This window comes from Populus nigra, chromosome 8, assembly GCF_951802175.1.
Source record: "Populus nigra chromosome 8, ddPopNigr1.1, whole genome shotgun sequence".
Lineage (NCBI taxonomy): Eukaryota > Viridiplantae > Streptophyta > Magnoliopsida > Malpighiales > Salicaceae > Populus > Populus nigra.
The window spans coordinates 15,878,380-15,893,701 of record NC_084859.1 but is presented as its reverse complement, the minus strand read 5'-3'; the positions used below and the strand labels follow the sequence as shown (position 1 = coordinate 15,893,701).

The window sequence follows — 15,322 nt, the reverse complement described above, 5'->3', positions numbered from 1 at the left end:
AATCATATTTCGGGTTATAAATTCATGTTAATCAACCATCTTCTTTTACCAAAATAAATGATTTTGTGTATGTTTAAAAGCAATTAATCATTTTGAAAAGTCAAACTTACGAATTTGTCGAAAAATAAAATTTAAGAAAAAAAGTTTTGTGATTGATACTTTTTTTTTGTAAAATAAAAAAGGAGATAATAATATCAATTAAATTACCGAATAAAAGTCTCCCAAAAAACTTAGTTAAGTTGAGAATGGACTCTGAACTCTCTCCCCTCTTCCCTGTTCAGCAACTACAGACCCAGTCCTTGTCCCTTCTCTCTGTCGTTTTTTTCCTTCTAAATCCTAAAAAAAGAAAGAAAAATTCTAATTCTAATTCGAAAAAGCAACAAAATTATTTAATCGCTTAATTATTTCCTTTAAATTCTTCTTCCTTTTGCTTCATTGGCCACCAATAGCCACCCACCCACCCAACGAACCCACCTTACGAAAATCAGTTTAAAATCTTTCTCAAAATCCACACCAACATTCCTTCTTTCCACTCGTACTTCTACGAACACGTGGAAAATACATACTTATAGAGAGAAGAGAAGGTGATCGACCGAATGGCGCCGAGGAAGTACTTGATTGAAGTAGAGAAAGCAAAGGAAGCTAAGGATGGAAAGCCATCGATTGGTCCTGTGTATCGTAGTCTTTTCGCTAAAGATGGGTTTCCTCCTCCGGTTCCTGGACTTGAAAGTTGCTGGGATGTTTTTCGGTGAGAAAATCTTTCTGTTTGCTTCCTGAGAAAACTCTGTAGAAAAAGGGTTGAAAATTGCCAACTTTAGCTGTTTTACTTTTTGGTATTTAGTAAAAATGGATTATTTCGTAAAGCTTGTTTGTGATTTGTCCAGAGTATATTCAGTGATTCGTTGAAGAAAGTGGATTCTTTTTTCTTTTCCTTCTTTTGGTTGATATTTAACCCTTTGTTATTTGTTAATTATGTGATTAATATTTTGTGGTGGTTTTTGCAGGATGAGCGTAGAGAAATATCCAAATAATCCAATGCTTGGTCGTCGTGAGATTGTGAATGGCAAGGTAGTTATAGTCTTGTTGTTTCTTGCCATGTCTTTTTGTGGATTTGTGTTTTCGTTTTATCAACTCTCAATTTGTTGTCTTTGCAGGCTGGAAAATATGTGTGGCAAACTTATAAACAAGTTTATGACGTGGTGATCAAAGTTGGAAATTCAATTCGAAGCTGCGGTGTTGAACCGGTGAAGCATTAGAACTGGTTTTTTTTTTTTTAAAAAAAAAAGTTGTAATCTCTGTGTTCAAAATTGGGTTTCTACTGATGTTTAGATTTGTGTTGGTTATTTGTAGGGTGCGAAATGTGGTATTTATGGTGCTAATTGTGCAGAGTGGATTATGAGCATGGAGGTAGTTTCTTCTTTTCTGTTTGATTCCCTGAAAAAAAAACAAACACATCACAACCTGTTTAATTCATAAAGGACAAAGCTTGGAGAAGGAATAATGAGTTTTGCCATTGTGTTTATAGTATACATATTCTTTGCTTATGGTAGTTTTCCTGGTCAAATAGTGGTTTTTATAGGATATCCTCTTCTCCAGTTTCCACCCTCTACCAATCATATGCCATTTTGATTTTTGTTCTATGTTTCTGCACCATTTAATTTATAGGCGGTTTTTATTTTCCTGTCTATGGGATTTGGATTAGTTATAATGTTGGATTACTTCTCAAAAATATTCATTATGAAAAAAGTGGTTCGAGAGACTCCTTTTTAATTGCTGAGTTAGGGAACTAGTCATTAGTTTTCAATACTTGATGCAAAAATAGACTAAAAGCCTTGTAATCGTGATCTAGTTATTTTTAAGTTCTTTTGATTATCAATCTATTTGTTTGTTTATTTAATGGTTTTTGGATAAAAAGTTTTGTTTGATAAGCCCGGTGGGCTTCCTCATCCCTTGCTGGTTTTTTTCTGATTTATTGTTTCTGTATTATCATGGTTTGCCTTCTTCCTGTAGTTCCTGATTAATGCCTGCTAAAACTGATGCAGGCCTGCAATGCTCATGGCCTCTACTGTGTTCCTTTGTATGACACATTAGGTATGGTCTTCTTCTGCATAGATGTATTTGGCATGCAACAATCATTGGCTAACCTGCAATTTCATGCACCCCTTCAACATCAAGGCCAATTAGTGCTTACCTCTCTCAAACCATGTTCTAGGTGCTAGTGCAGTGGAATTTATTATATGCCATTCAGAGGTCTCAATTGCCTTTGTAGAAGAGAACAAAATTTGTGAGGTATGTGTTTTGCAGCCTTGCATCCAAACTCCATCAATTGATGACGCTGCTTCTCATAATGTCTTCTTGAAATTGTTATGCTTTTTGTCGGTGTACTGTTTCTTTAAGAATCTTAATCTTACATGGTGATATTGTTCTTATGGATCTGTGGTTTCCCCTGTCCTCTCAGTTGTTGAAAACATTTCCTAATTCTACACAGTACTTGAAAAGTAAGTTAATCCTCTTCACAATTTTTTTTTGTTTACCCATGTTATTAAGAAATGATTATATGATATATTTCTTCATGCAGCAATTGTGAGCTTTGGCAAGGTTGCTCTCAAAGAGCAAGAAGAGATTGAAAAATCTGGCTTGGCAGTATATTCTTGGGATGAGTTTTTAAAACTGGTAACCTAGTCTTTCATAATAACCTTGTTCCATCTATTTATTGTATCAATAGTAGTAAAATTTGAGCTAGAAAATGCATTTTAAGATAAGTTATTCTGTGAATGGTATTGCATCCCAAATGTTTATGTGGAATTTTGTGGTAGTAAGCATGCTTCATGACCAGCACTGTATCGTATCTCAACTGTTACCTAGCAGACTTGAGCTTTAAATATGTTCGTACTTTTCATGGATGGGTGTCATCTCCTTGATTTGCAATTTGCAAGAAATAATTCTACTATCTCACTGATTGTTTCATAAAACACCAGTAACAAAGCATGGATGGAGTTTTAGATCAATCTGATACCATGACTATTTATTTATCTAATGTGCATTGACATTCATTAACCACTATACGATGCCTTTTCTTCTTAGCTTTTAATATTTGTTCATAGTTATTGATTCTGATTTATACTTAAATGAGACCAATGAGTAATGGTCTTTGTATATGTTCCTTGCAGGGGGAGAATAAACAATATGAACTCCCAGTGAAGAAGAAAGAGGATATCTGTACAATAATGTATACTAGTGGAACAACTGGTGATCCCAAGGGAGTGCTGATTTCAAATGACAGCATTGTCACTCTTATAGCTGGAGTGAAAAGGCTATTAGAAAGTGTGAAAGAATCGGTAATTTTCTTTTTCTCTTATATTCTCGGGATGTCATAGATGAAGATATGACATTAGTTGCATGCTGTGTAAAGCTTAATTTGTTTGGTCCTTTTTCTACCCAATAAATACACTTGACTCTTTTACAATTTGCAGTTGACTTCAGAGGATGTATATCTTTCATACCTTCCCCTTGCTCATATATTTGATCGGGTGATTGAGGAGTTATTTATTCAACATGGTGCCTCTATAGGGTTCTGGCGAGGGGTAAACCCTTTTGCTATTTATTTATTTTTTCCTTTTTCCCTTTAAAATTAGAATGATGCCATTGCCAAGTATGCAATGGGTGTCCCCAATTTTGGTGGTGATTGGGATGGTAAGACTATCAGCTTCACTAAATAAGCATTCAATATGATGAAATGTTTATTGTCACAAATTTACAGGATGTAAAATTATTGATTGAAGACATTGGGGAGCTGAAACCAACTATTTTCTGTGCTGTGCCCCGTGTTTTAGAGAGAGTTTATGCCGGTAGATTTTCTCTTCTAACCAACCATTCTTGAAATTTCTGCCACCTTTCATATGCAAAATTTAATTCTAGTGGCATCTGAGCGTGGATTAAATTAACATTTGCTCTGTGCTTGGATGGTGCTCCAGGCACCATAAGAACTGAGATTGGGTTTATTTGGAATGCTATCACTACAATGTTTCATTTGCATGCTCAAATGAATAGATAAAATACAGCCCCAGAATTGTTACTTATCTTCAACTTGTTCAATTGAGGAATATACCAAGTTAATTCTTTGAATGTTTTCTTCTTTGGTGTCATTATATCACAAATTAAAAGCATATTTATTCTGTCTCCCACAATAGCACTATCATAACTGCTGTGCACATTTTCAGGCTTGCAGCAGAAAGTTTCAACTGGTGGTTTTTTGAAAAAGACATTGTTCAATGTAGCATACTCACAGTAAGTTCTATTCCACACTCCAGTACTTCTTTTGGACAACAATCCATGATAGGGTTTTCTTTTTGAATTTCATAGTCATCTTTTAATCTCAGAGAAAGAGATAGAGATTTGTCCCTTTATGCTCGTTGTTGGTACATTTGGCAAACTGTCTTGGTGGGATCACAGGACTACCGAAGTTTTTAATTTTTGTTTTTACAATTTACTGCAGCAAATTCAGTTCTATGAAGAAGGGGCTTGCACACCACCAAGCATCTCCAATCTGTGACAAAATTGTCTTTAATAAGGTGATGATTCTTCTATCCTGATTAACTCAAGATCCAAACCTCATAATAGTATTTGTAATAAAATTATGCTTACTCAACTCTCATTGGCTCTGTATCTTAGGTGAGGCAAGGGTTGGGAGGAAAAGTGCGGCTTATTTTATCTGGAGCAGCACCTCTTTCTAATCATGTAGAAGCTTTCCTGCGAGTGGTGTCATGTGCTCACGTTCTGCAAGGATATGGTACGTTGTCCATATTGTTTGATGCAAGCTATACTAGTCTTCCACTTCTTCATTTTTCTTTTGCTGTTAGATTATTTGTGGTTATAATTTACTGATGCCAGGACTTGAAATATTTGCAATTGAATGGATGCAGGTCTGACTGAAACCTGTGCTGGGACTTTTGTCTCACTACCAAATGAATTGCCAATGCTTGGCACAGTGGGCCCTCCTGTACCAAATGTGGATGTCTGCCTAGAATCTGTTCCTGAGATGGGATATGATGCTCTTTCAAGCACCCCACGTGGAGAAATTTGTATTAGGGGGAAGACCCTGTTTGCAGGTTACTATAAACGTGAAGACCTCACTGAAGAGGTCCTGAATGATGGGTGGTTCCATACAGGTTTTCCTATATCCTTCCTTTGTTGATTTTGGATGCTTATAATTTTTTTCCTAGTCTTACCATTTTCATGATGATCTTTTCATCAGGGGATATTGGTGAATGGCAACCTGATGGAAGTATGAAAATTATTGATCGCAAGAAGAATATATTTAAACTCTCGCAAGGAGAATATGTTGCCGTTGAAAACTTGGAGAACATTTATAGTCTTGTATCTGATATTGATTCGGTACGCCTTTCTGATGCTTGGGATTTTTTATTTTCTGAGCATGTCCACGAATATGATATTTTCTTTCCCAATCTTACCATTATAGTCTTAGCTTTCTATTTGATTGACACTGTTATACTGAAAATGATATTTTTTTTCTGTTGACTAGGAAATATCTTAATTTCTTGATGACTAGTCCCTTTCATAAATATGGCACTAATTAATTCTAACATCGTGTGAAAGGTTTAGTCTATTACTGGCGAGAGAGATTTCTATTTTCTTCAGTTGTGAATTTACAGGTTTCCATTGCTTGCTTATGCAATCATTCCGTGTTTTAATTTCAGATATGGGTTTATGGGAACAGCTTTGAATCATTCCTTGTTGCTGTTGCCAACCCCAATCAGCAAGCACTTGAACATTGGGCTCAAGAGCATGGTATAAGTGGGGACTTTAAATCCCTTTGTGAAAATCCAAGGGCAAAAGAGTACATGCTCGGAGAGCTCACCAAGATTGGGAAAGAAAAGAAGGTTCCTGCCGAGTTTGCTTTTAGTATATCTTTCTTTTTAACCTGTTGAACGAGATAGTTTTCATCTTCGAGAGCTAATTGAACATTTTTTGTGTTCCTAAATACTACTTTTGGCAGTTGAAGGGCTTTGAATTTATAAAAGCTATTCACCTCGATCCTGAGCCATTTGACATGGAGCGTGATCTCATCACTCCAACATACAAGAAAAGGAGGCCCCAGCTTCTCAAATACTACCAGGTATCCCTTTTTTATGTTTTGGGGGAATCAATTAGACCTGTTTGTATTCCTTCTAATATGGACTCTCTTCATTTTAGTTTATCGACTGAAATTTGGACTGGCAATGTCATAAATCGCCATGTGTTTTCCCTTCTTGTGCAATATAAGCAACATGGTTAACTATCTTGATGGTCATAGTGTATAGTCATAGATGTTGGTTCTCACCATCCTGTTTAGTTTAGGCCATGCATCGATTCTTTAAAGAACACTCGCAATCTTTTATTTGTCAATGGCAAATTTATTTGGTGGAAAGTTACTAACTCAAAATTCTTTGCACAGAATGTTATCGACAACATGTACAAGAGTGCAAGCAAGCCCAGTGCCTAAGAAATAACTTTATGGATCCTGATAACTTCGCTGTTCAGCAGGATCGATGATGCTATTTATATCTTTGTTTTCATATTTTTTCTTTTTTGTTTTAGTGACTGTACATAAAGTTATTTCTATTTATAGACGTTACAATTTGCATCAAAAGTGGCATCTTTGCTTTGGATGACAATGGAAAATGACAGATATTTTTCTTATGTCCTCGGTGAATGAATGTTATATAAACTTCATGATCGGCTTTCTTTGACCTAACTTGGAATGATTGGGTAACGTCCATCCCAATCACATCCAGAAATTCCTTTCTGTTTCCAACCCGCAACTAGTATGATATATCACTAGTAAATAAATCTAAAACTATATAAAACTATATATATATATATATAAACATCCATTTTTTTGTTGTTATTTTAAAGATGTATATTTAATAGTATGGTAGTGATTGCTTTTCAAATAATTTTTCATGCTGAAATACATATTAATAATATTTTTTTATTTTTTAAAAATTATTTTTTATATTAATTCATTAAAACAATTCAAAATATATAAATTATATTTAATTTTAATAAAATTAAATTAAATTTTTTAAAAATATAATTTACACCACATTTCAAACACTTTCCTGATACTGTGGAGCCCCCAATCCATGGTCAATCTTTAACTTCTAGCCGCTCAGCCCCACCTTCCTAATTTTTATACTCTTTCCAAATAAAACACTCCCGCCAAAAACACGACAGCTGGTTTTATAGTTTATTTATTTTTATGTTTTAAAAATATTTTAAAGAAAATGAAATTTTTTAATTTTTAATTTTTGATGAATATGTTTTTAATATGTTAATATTAAAAATAATTTTTTAAAAATATAAAAATATTATTTTTAATAAAAAATATTTTGAACCTAAACAGGCTTAATGGATCGATGCCGTACATATGTCCTCTGTATCTCAAGTCTCAACTGTCCACGTCCTTTTCTGGAAAACCCAACTCACCTGTTAAAGTCATACCTTTTCTAGACAGTACAGATTCCTCTTACGCACCAATCCTCTATCCCTTTTTAAGGAAACTGAACCCTCATCTTAGTGTCTGTCTCATGAAAAAAAAAAAAAAAAAACACTTCTATCAAGTGAAAGAAAATTAAGAAAAATTGTGGTAATTATGAGTGGGTTTCTGCTAAAATGATGGCAGATTCTACTACTTCTAGCAACATTAGCAGCAAAATCCACGTCATGATATCAAGAAACTGCCGTAGGAGAAGATTGGACGCGAAGCAAACGATGGCTCTGCTGCTACTTGTTCAATCAATAGTTTTTTACTTGATGAAGCAACAACCAAGAAGATCAGAGACATCAAAGAAGTAACATCTTGTGAAGCAACAAAACCTGCAAAACTCCAGTAAAAGAATCCAAGATTGATCGAGACTCTAAGCAGCAAATTTAGAGAAGTACTCTTCATTATTACCGTCATCAATATCTTCTTGTTCAGATAAAGGAAAGCAGGTGGTAATTAAACCACTTGGAATTGTAGAGGCTGGCAGCGGGAGAGGAAGATGAAGATAAGACTGTAACGTGCAAATCGCATGGGATGATGTCGGTTATCGGATGGCGGAGAGTGATGGAGGATGCGGTCACAATGGTCCCCGGTGTTGCTATTGGTGAATTTGGTAGGTATGACTTTTTTGCGGTTTATGATGGGCACGGTCGCGCTAGGGTGGCGAACGCGTGTAGCGATAGGATGCACCAGCTGGTGGCGAAGGAGGTGGCGAAAGCGGAGAGGATTGGCTGGGGCAAGGGATTGGAGTACTGGGAGAACTTGATGGGAGCGTGTTTTGAGAAAATGGATGAGGAGCTGATGCTCGGTAACGAGAGTGGCGGAGGAGACGTGGAGACAGGGAAGGGAGAGTTGTCAGTAAAGAATATGGGTTCGACAGCAGTGGTGGTGATGGCGGGGAAGGAGGAGGTGGCGGCGGCTGCGAATTGTGGGGGATTCAAGGGCGGTTATATGTCGCAGCGGCGTGGCTGTGCCTTTGTCTCATGATCATAAGGGCCTGTTATTACCATTATAAAAAAATTATTAAGATGGTGTGCGTTTGAATATTGATTTTAAAAATACTTTTTAAAAAATAAAAAAAATATTATTAATATATTTTTTTGAATAAAAAATATTATAAAAAATAAGTATAATTACATTTCCATACACGTTATAAGAATACTAACTCACATTATGTGTGATTAATGGTCATTCGTGCTGCCTTAAAAAAGATTTGACTTTAGAATGCCGTTTCTTTTTTGCTTTTGCAATGTCAAAACAAATGAAGTTATTATATGCATATGTACTTTATTGCATTTTTATTCATATAATTTTAACAATAGGTAACATTGCTGGCTTTAATTGCATTTGTCTTCTCATTTAAACGAAATGGTAAAATGCGTACGCGTCTACGAAAATTTTAAGCTCGAACCCGTTGGTGGCAGTCTCATGGAGTACATGGGACCAAGCTTACGAAAATCTGTAGGTCGCCCAGAATGCAGACTTAATTTTGCCACAATTTGGCGACTCCTACATATGTGGCAATATAATTTGATTGCATGGATTTTACACGAGTGCTTGATTGCTTTGCTCAGCCTGACAGGCCAGATGAACGAGAGAGAGTGGAAGCAGCAGGCGGACGTGTCATAAACTGGAAGCGTAGCCGCGTCGTAGGAGTCCTTGCCACTTCAAGGTCAATAGGGATGTTGGAATTAATTAATCCTTAATTTGCAATATTAGTTATCTTACAAGTTAATTTGTGGGATATATAGGAGCTTGTGCCATTTTTGTCCATCCTGCAAGACTCGTGGTTTACAATTACAAGGCTTGTTTCATTATTTTCACCAACTGATTGCTGGATGATCCTGTAATTCTACTTGAAAAAAATCATTAAAGAAGTTTTTACAGTATATTTTCTTTCACTGGGCCTCATTAAGTAAATATGGAATGTAGTTTAGCTGAATAACTGGGAAATGGATAGTAATGTGTTGTTGTTGTTATTGCTGGTGTTGTTATTTTGTTCTTATTCAGGAGATCAATATTTGAAGACATTTGTGATCTCTGAACTGGAGGTAACAGTAAGTGAGCGAACGGATTCAGACGAATTTATTGTCATACCAACTGATGGCTTATGGAATGTTCTTACAAACGAGGCTGCCTGCGAGGTTGTCAGAAAGCTCTTTGATGGTCAAATAAAGCGAAGGATTCCAGAAGAATATAATGGAAGTTGTTCTGCAGAGGCAGCGGCAATGCCAGCTGAATTGCCATTGGCTCGGGGGAGCAGAGACAATATCAGTGTCATAGTAGTTCGGCTGGAAAAGAGCTGATAGCAGAGCATCAATTGATCGTTTTTAGTTGTGCCATTTTCTTTATGTTTTTTCAGAGTTTTACTGTTTTAAGAGTTTTTGGAGGGATGAAATGTCCTGTAGAACAAAATTTCAAGAGACCGGATCTGATCGTGTAGGAGCGATGAAAATGGAACTTCAAGTCGGCATAAGATATAGCAAAATCCGACACAAAATCCTCATCTCATCCGATCCATTGACATATCTGATATCAAGTCCAAAATCAAATATGCAAGCCCAGAGGTAATAAAGTGAAAAGGTTTGCTCTTAGTGTGTGGTCTTCAAGTAGAAGGCAGGAGTGTCCATAATGTCAAACCAGAAATTATATTCATATGAAATTTAATCAAATGTTGCAGATACATCACAATCCAAAAGAAAAAAGATTCAAAGCTGCTTGAAGTGCAAGGAAAGAAAGCACTCGTAGCAATAAATTGAGAAGTCACCTTTTTGACTTCCCAACTCTCACTCTGTAATAGTCTCTCAGACCTATCTATATAACTAATGAAGTGGAGGAGAAAGAGGATGAGCACCCTTTATATTTTGTCTCTTCACTCCTTTCATCCCTCCAACCTTCGACCTTATTTAAACCTTTATATGACTAAAACCCTAATCTGATACCGAATCAACATGTTGAAATCCACAAAAGGTTAAAAAAAAAAAACCCGACCTTTCTGGACTGCATATTTTGTATAACTGCACAATTCTTGCATTACAAACCCAGAAACCATGGAAACCTTTCTCTTCCGTAATTGAATTCCTTCCCTTTTCAGGCCAGAGTGTAGCTTGAAACAGAGATGTCGGCAGCAGATGCAGAATGAATGTAGACAAACTCTAGACTTTTTCCGGCAGGTAAAGAGCTCATCCATGATGGAAACGCATAAGAATTTCCAGATTTTGTCAGACCCCAGAGAGGACCATAAAGGTTAGATATTGAAAGCTTGATATCCTTTAGTTCCTTGGCAGATTTGTTGGTCACGGTAATAGAATACCTATAGTAAGTTTTTCCCTTGGCTATCCATGTTGTTGTCATCTTTTGCGCAATGGAAATAGGAGCAGAAGTTGAAGCTGCAAGACAAACTTTATAGTTAGCGCTTTGTAACGCTATAAAATGGACACACTCAGTTATCCCTTTACCAATCAGAGGAAATCACGTTCCACGCAGATACATTAACAGTTTAGACCTAAGAGGGATAATTCTTCTCCATAATTAGCATGAACAGAGAATTATACCTGGTGCTGGTGTTACTTTTGGTTGTGGTGCTGGTTTCTTTTCAATAGGACCTGGAACCACCACTGCAAGATAAGCCATAAAAAACCATTAAATTGAGCTCCTCTACATTGACAGGAAAATGAAACCAATGGCCATATAGTGCGGCATATATATATATATACCTGGAAGGAGCTGGTTATACCCTCCATGACCACCACTTAGCCGAGCCAATAAACCAAGAAGAGGAGCGTTGTTGTAGGTAGCAGGTTCTGTTTGCTCATAATTGTCTCTTTCATCAGCAAAATTGTCATAGGCATCGGGGCCACCAACAATGGCACCGGTGAGGAGATTTGGATCACTTCCTTTCCTGCTAAACCAAGTGGCATAACCTCCACGGCAGCTAACAAATGTAGGGTCGACCTTATAGGAAACAATTGAAGAACCCCTGTGATGAACCTGTCGTGGATAGTTGTCTCCGTAACCAACCATGTAACTAGTAGCTCTCGGGTTGTCTCCAAGAATGTAATCCACCTGCGAGTTTTGAATAAACGTCTCATAAGCAGTGCTTCAAATGCATACTTATGTAAGTAATTCTTTAACAAAAAATAAATTCAATAAATTACTTGATTTCGAGCGATTAGATTACCTGAGATTTCGCGAAAGTGAGAAGCTGGGATGGTGCCACATTGCCAGCAGCACAATTCAAGTTTCTACCAGCAGAAGCAAGATAGTCAGAGTAGACAGCAGCCAAGAATGAAGCGCCGGTCACGAACTGCATATTGTTCCATCTCTGGCGGTAAATTAGACCACCAGGAGTTTTCTGAGCATTGCGGGTACCCTTTCCCAGGCATGAACACATGAAGTACTCAGCCTTCTGCTGGTACTTCTCAAACACTGGTGCATGGTGGCCAGCTTTCCCTTGCATCAAGAACTGCAGCACGAAAAATATTCCGATTAGTCAGATAACAAAAATGTTCGTTGATGGGTCATCAAAATTGAAGTCAGCTCTGGAGAAAAAAACCTTGGCAACAAGAGTTTGGACTCCAGCATACTTGACGTCCCAACCAAATTCAGTCATGCCCCACCCAGTTCCACCCATTGAGTCACCATTGTTTCCGAGGTAGTCCAAGTAATACTGATTGTTAGTTGCTTGATACAACCAAGCAGCTGCCCAAAGCAACTCATCCTGAAAACCAAAAAATCAAAATAAAACATGAGAACATGCACCAGCAATTAAGAACAAAAAAAAAATCATCACGAGTATTTCATCATGGATTAATATTTTAGCAGTCTAGTTTTTAACACATGATAAACTGGCTACTCTCGATCAACTTCAAATTTATTTTACTTACGTTGTAGCCACTAACAGAGCGGTAATATTTCTGGGCCACAGAAATGCTGCTGTCATATTTACCCCTGTACTTGTCTGCAAAATCAAATAGCTGAAAACCAAAAAAGCAAAAGAAAAAAAAATCAGTGGTAGTTAATATAATTTAATATACAATGTAGGGTACTTAGGGAATTATCGAAAATGCTAGAAGAGAATGGGATGATAAACTGTGTGGTTGTGGGTCAAGGGAGAGGAAACCACCGACAAAGTTATCTCGTGACACAAGGACACAGCTATCCACACTTTAAATGGATCCTAACACGTGGACGGTTTAGATCTTCGAGTACGGTTAATATGTACGGTCAGACGACAGTGCCCGTGATAGGCGGGAAAGCATGACCCCAAGATCCTGATTGGGGGAAAAGTGATCTTATATTTAATTAATTTCATACGTTCTTCAAGTTTTGCTAATATTAACTGCCGCATTTTTTCTACGCAAACAGTGTTCCGTGGGAATTTTGAATGTTTTATTGTTAAGAATTATTTTTTTTATGTTTCATATTTATCAATATTAAAAATAAGTTTTTAAAAATAAAAATATTATTTTAATACATTTTAAAAAAACATTTTAAACCATCTACTAAACACAACCTCGTTTGTTTTTTGAACAGTTAAAGGGTAAAAATTATTATTAAACTACGCGAGATAAAATAACGGCAGGCTCCCTCGTCCATTGATGGAGGGGAGTGACAAAGAAAGGCGCCCTTTTCTTTTATAAAGTTCTTTACCACAAAACTCTTTGGTTCACACTAGAGTTTTCCTGCTTTTTACACAAAATGAAAAATCGACTTCATTTTTATAGTGGGTTACGATCTATCTCTTAAAAATCTCCCAAACTCTCGCCAGTCTCCTTCCAATTTAAGGAAATGACCTCTTTCATTTTTTTTTCCTCTAGTTTATGAAAGCCCATTTCTATTCTTTCTAAAACAGAACTGGTGAAAACTGTGATATTTCCTATGAAAAACAAAAAGCACGGCTACCATACGCATGAAAAACAGTTTGGCTAAATTACGCCAAGAGAAAAACTTTACCTGATGTGCATGCGTGAGGAGCTCATTGGCATAGGTTGGGTTAGAGTGGCGGAAAACGATGGAAGCGGCAGCCATTGCGGCGGCTGTTTCGCCAGCAAGATCCGACCCAGGATTGCTTGGGTCAATCTTGTAAGCCCTGCGGTCAGTGGTCATATCCTCTGGTCTTTGCCAGCAGTAGTGGTCAGTGTTGCCATCCCCAACCTTATCAAGAAAACAACAAAAATCGTTACAAGACATGACATTAAATTATTAGTGGTGTCAATTATGTAATTTGTGTTTTTGTTTATGGTCTAATGGGGTATCAATTTCAGTTAAAGCAAGATATAATCTCTTTGAAAAGGACAATGAAAAGGGCAACCCAAAAGGAATTTGAGAAATTAATAAAGAAAGAAATTGTTTCCCGGAAATTGGTGGTGGTCATTATGAAATGGTTTAACTTGATAATCAGCACACTCTCCATTCTGGGTTACACTTATATAGCTCGAGCTGCAAACGAGGTCCGATTTGGGATCCAAGTTTTCTTGGTTTTAGTCAAGAACAAGGAAATGACTAAAACCAAGAAAAATCCTTGATATGTAGGAGAACAGGTTCTTTAGCATATTTTTACACTTGCAACTTTGCAAGTTGGGCTAGAAAAAGAGTTGCCAAGATAATAGTAATCAAATAAATTTTGGGAGAGGGGAAAAGGAACGAAAGCTACCTCTCCATAAAGAACATAGGGTTGAGGGTGAGCTTTGATAAGGTAGTCAGTTCCCCACTTAACAGCATCCATGGTATTGCCCAGTTCACCACTCGAACCCAATTGCTTCCCATATTCAATTATGCTCCATGACATCATGGTAATTGTGAATGCCATTGGCAAGCCGAATTTCACATTGTCCCCTGCATCATAGTACCCTCCTACCAGATCCACCTGCGATTAGAAAAATACAATTTAAACCATCAAACACATTATATTTTTTGCGGTGACAAAGAAACCCCAACTGGCCAATGTAAGCAGAAAAAACCCATTAGGATGTCGAGCTTACCCCGCTAGCCTTGCCGTCATTCAAACCGGAATTAGCTCTCCATGTCACTCTCTGGTTGTGGGGGAGGTAACCAGATCTTTGAGCTTCAAAGAAGAGAAGACTCTTACTTAAAGCTTGACCATAGTCATGACCGGCAAATGCAAGAGGGAAACAGAGAAGCAATAGCAGAGGAGCCATTGAAATGAGCCTCACAAACTTCACCATATTAACAGTCTGGTGAATGTATAAACAAAAACACAGAGAGAAACAGATCTCTTTTGCAATAATTACAAAATGGAGATCTTTTTCTTGCCACTAATCCCGCCAAGGAGTGTATTAGTTATGGTGGAATTACAGAAATGCAATGGCAATGTTGGTGTATTTTATCAGCTAAAACTTCTGATAAACCAACAAGACCATGAAAAGAGAAAATGCAGAGAGAGGAGGGGATAGGAGGATGTGTAGGTGCTAAAGCATGTATATATTGAGGAGGGGGAGGAAGGTGCCAAGAGCCTAAAAATTGGCAGGGCTCAATTAATGAAATTTATTTTATTATTCTTTTAATTTAACTTGTTTTTATTTTAAGAATTATTTATCTTTTGGAAAGACACGGAAACAGTTGAGAAAACAACGAAGGCATGTGGGTGCCCTTCGGGTCTTCCCTGGAAGGGTCGGTGTGGATTTAATGGAGTTTTTGGAATTAAGATTTACGCTGAAAAGGTAAGAAAAAAAATAAGACAGACAGTGATTAATTATTTAATTTCGAGCTTGGTGATTAAAAAAAAAAAACACAGGTTAAAAATTACTAAAAGAA

General features: G+C 36.9%; 2 protein-coding genes and 1 pseudogene across 2 annotated transcripts; 2 read left to right on the top strand and 1 right to left on the bottom strand.

Moving 5' to 3' along the window:
• Positions 1 to 247: 247 nt before the first annotated feature.
• LOC133701320 (long chain acyl-CoA synthetase 4-like) lies at positions 248 to 6,699 on the top strand. Its single transcript, XM_062125195.1, has 19 exons — positions 248 to 748; positions 1,005 to 1,068; positions 1,155 to 1,244; positions 1,351 to 1,407; positions 2,043 to 2,091; positions 2,213 to 2,289; positions 2,459 to 2,498; positions 2,579 to 2,673; positions 3,171 to 3,338; positions 3,474 to 3,584; positions 3,761 to 3,848; positions 4,221 to 4,287; positions 4,496 to 4,571; positions 4,672 to 4,789; positions 4,923 to 5,168; positions 5,255 to 5,394; positions 5,718 to 5,900; positions 6,017 to 6,136; positions 6,455 to 6,699. Exons 1-19 carry the CDS (start codon positions 597 to 599, stop codon positions 6,500 to 6,502), a joined length of 1,989 nt encoding a protein of 662 aa, XP_061981179.1. The 5' UTR covers positions 248 to 596; the 3' UTR covers positions 6,503 to 6,699.
• Positions 6,700 to 7,418: 719 nt separating this feature from the next.
• On the top strand, positions 7,419 to 9,852 carry LOC133701972 (protein phosphatase 2C 51-like; annotated as a pseudogene).
• A 323-nt stretch (positions 9,853 to 10,175) lies between these two features.
• Positions 10,176 to 14,974, bottom strand: LOC133701026 (endoglucanase 6-like). The gene is made up of 9 exons (XM_062124781.1): positions 14,530 to 14,974; positions 14,202 to 14,414; positions 13,502 to 13,702; positions 12,433 to 12,522; positions 12,102 to 12,266; positions 11,727 to 12,011; positions 11,263 to 11,611; positions 11,101 to 11,163; positions 10,176 to 10,935 (listed from the first exon to the last, which is right to left on the bottom strand). Exons 1-9 carry the CDS (start codon positions 14,731 to 14,733, stop codon positions 10,637 to 10,639), a joined length of 1,869 nt encoding a protein of 622 aa, XP_061980765.1. The 5' UTR covers positions 14,734 to 14,974; the 3' UTR covers positions 10,176 to 10,636.
• Between the last annotated feature and the right edge of the window lie 348 nt (positions 14,975 to 15,322).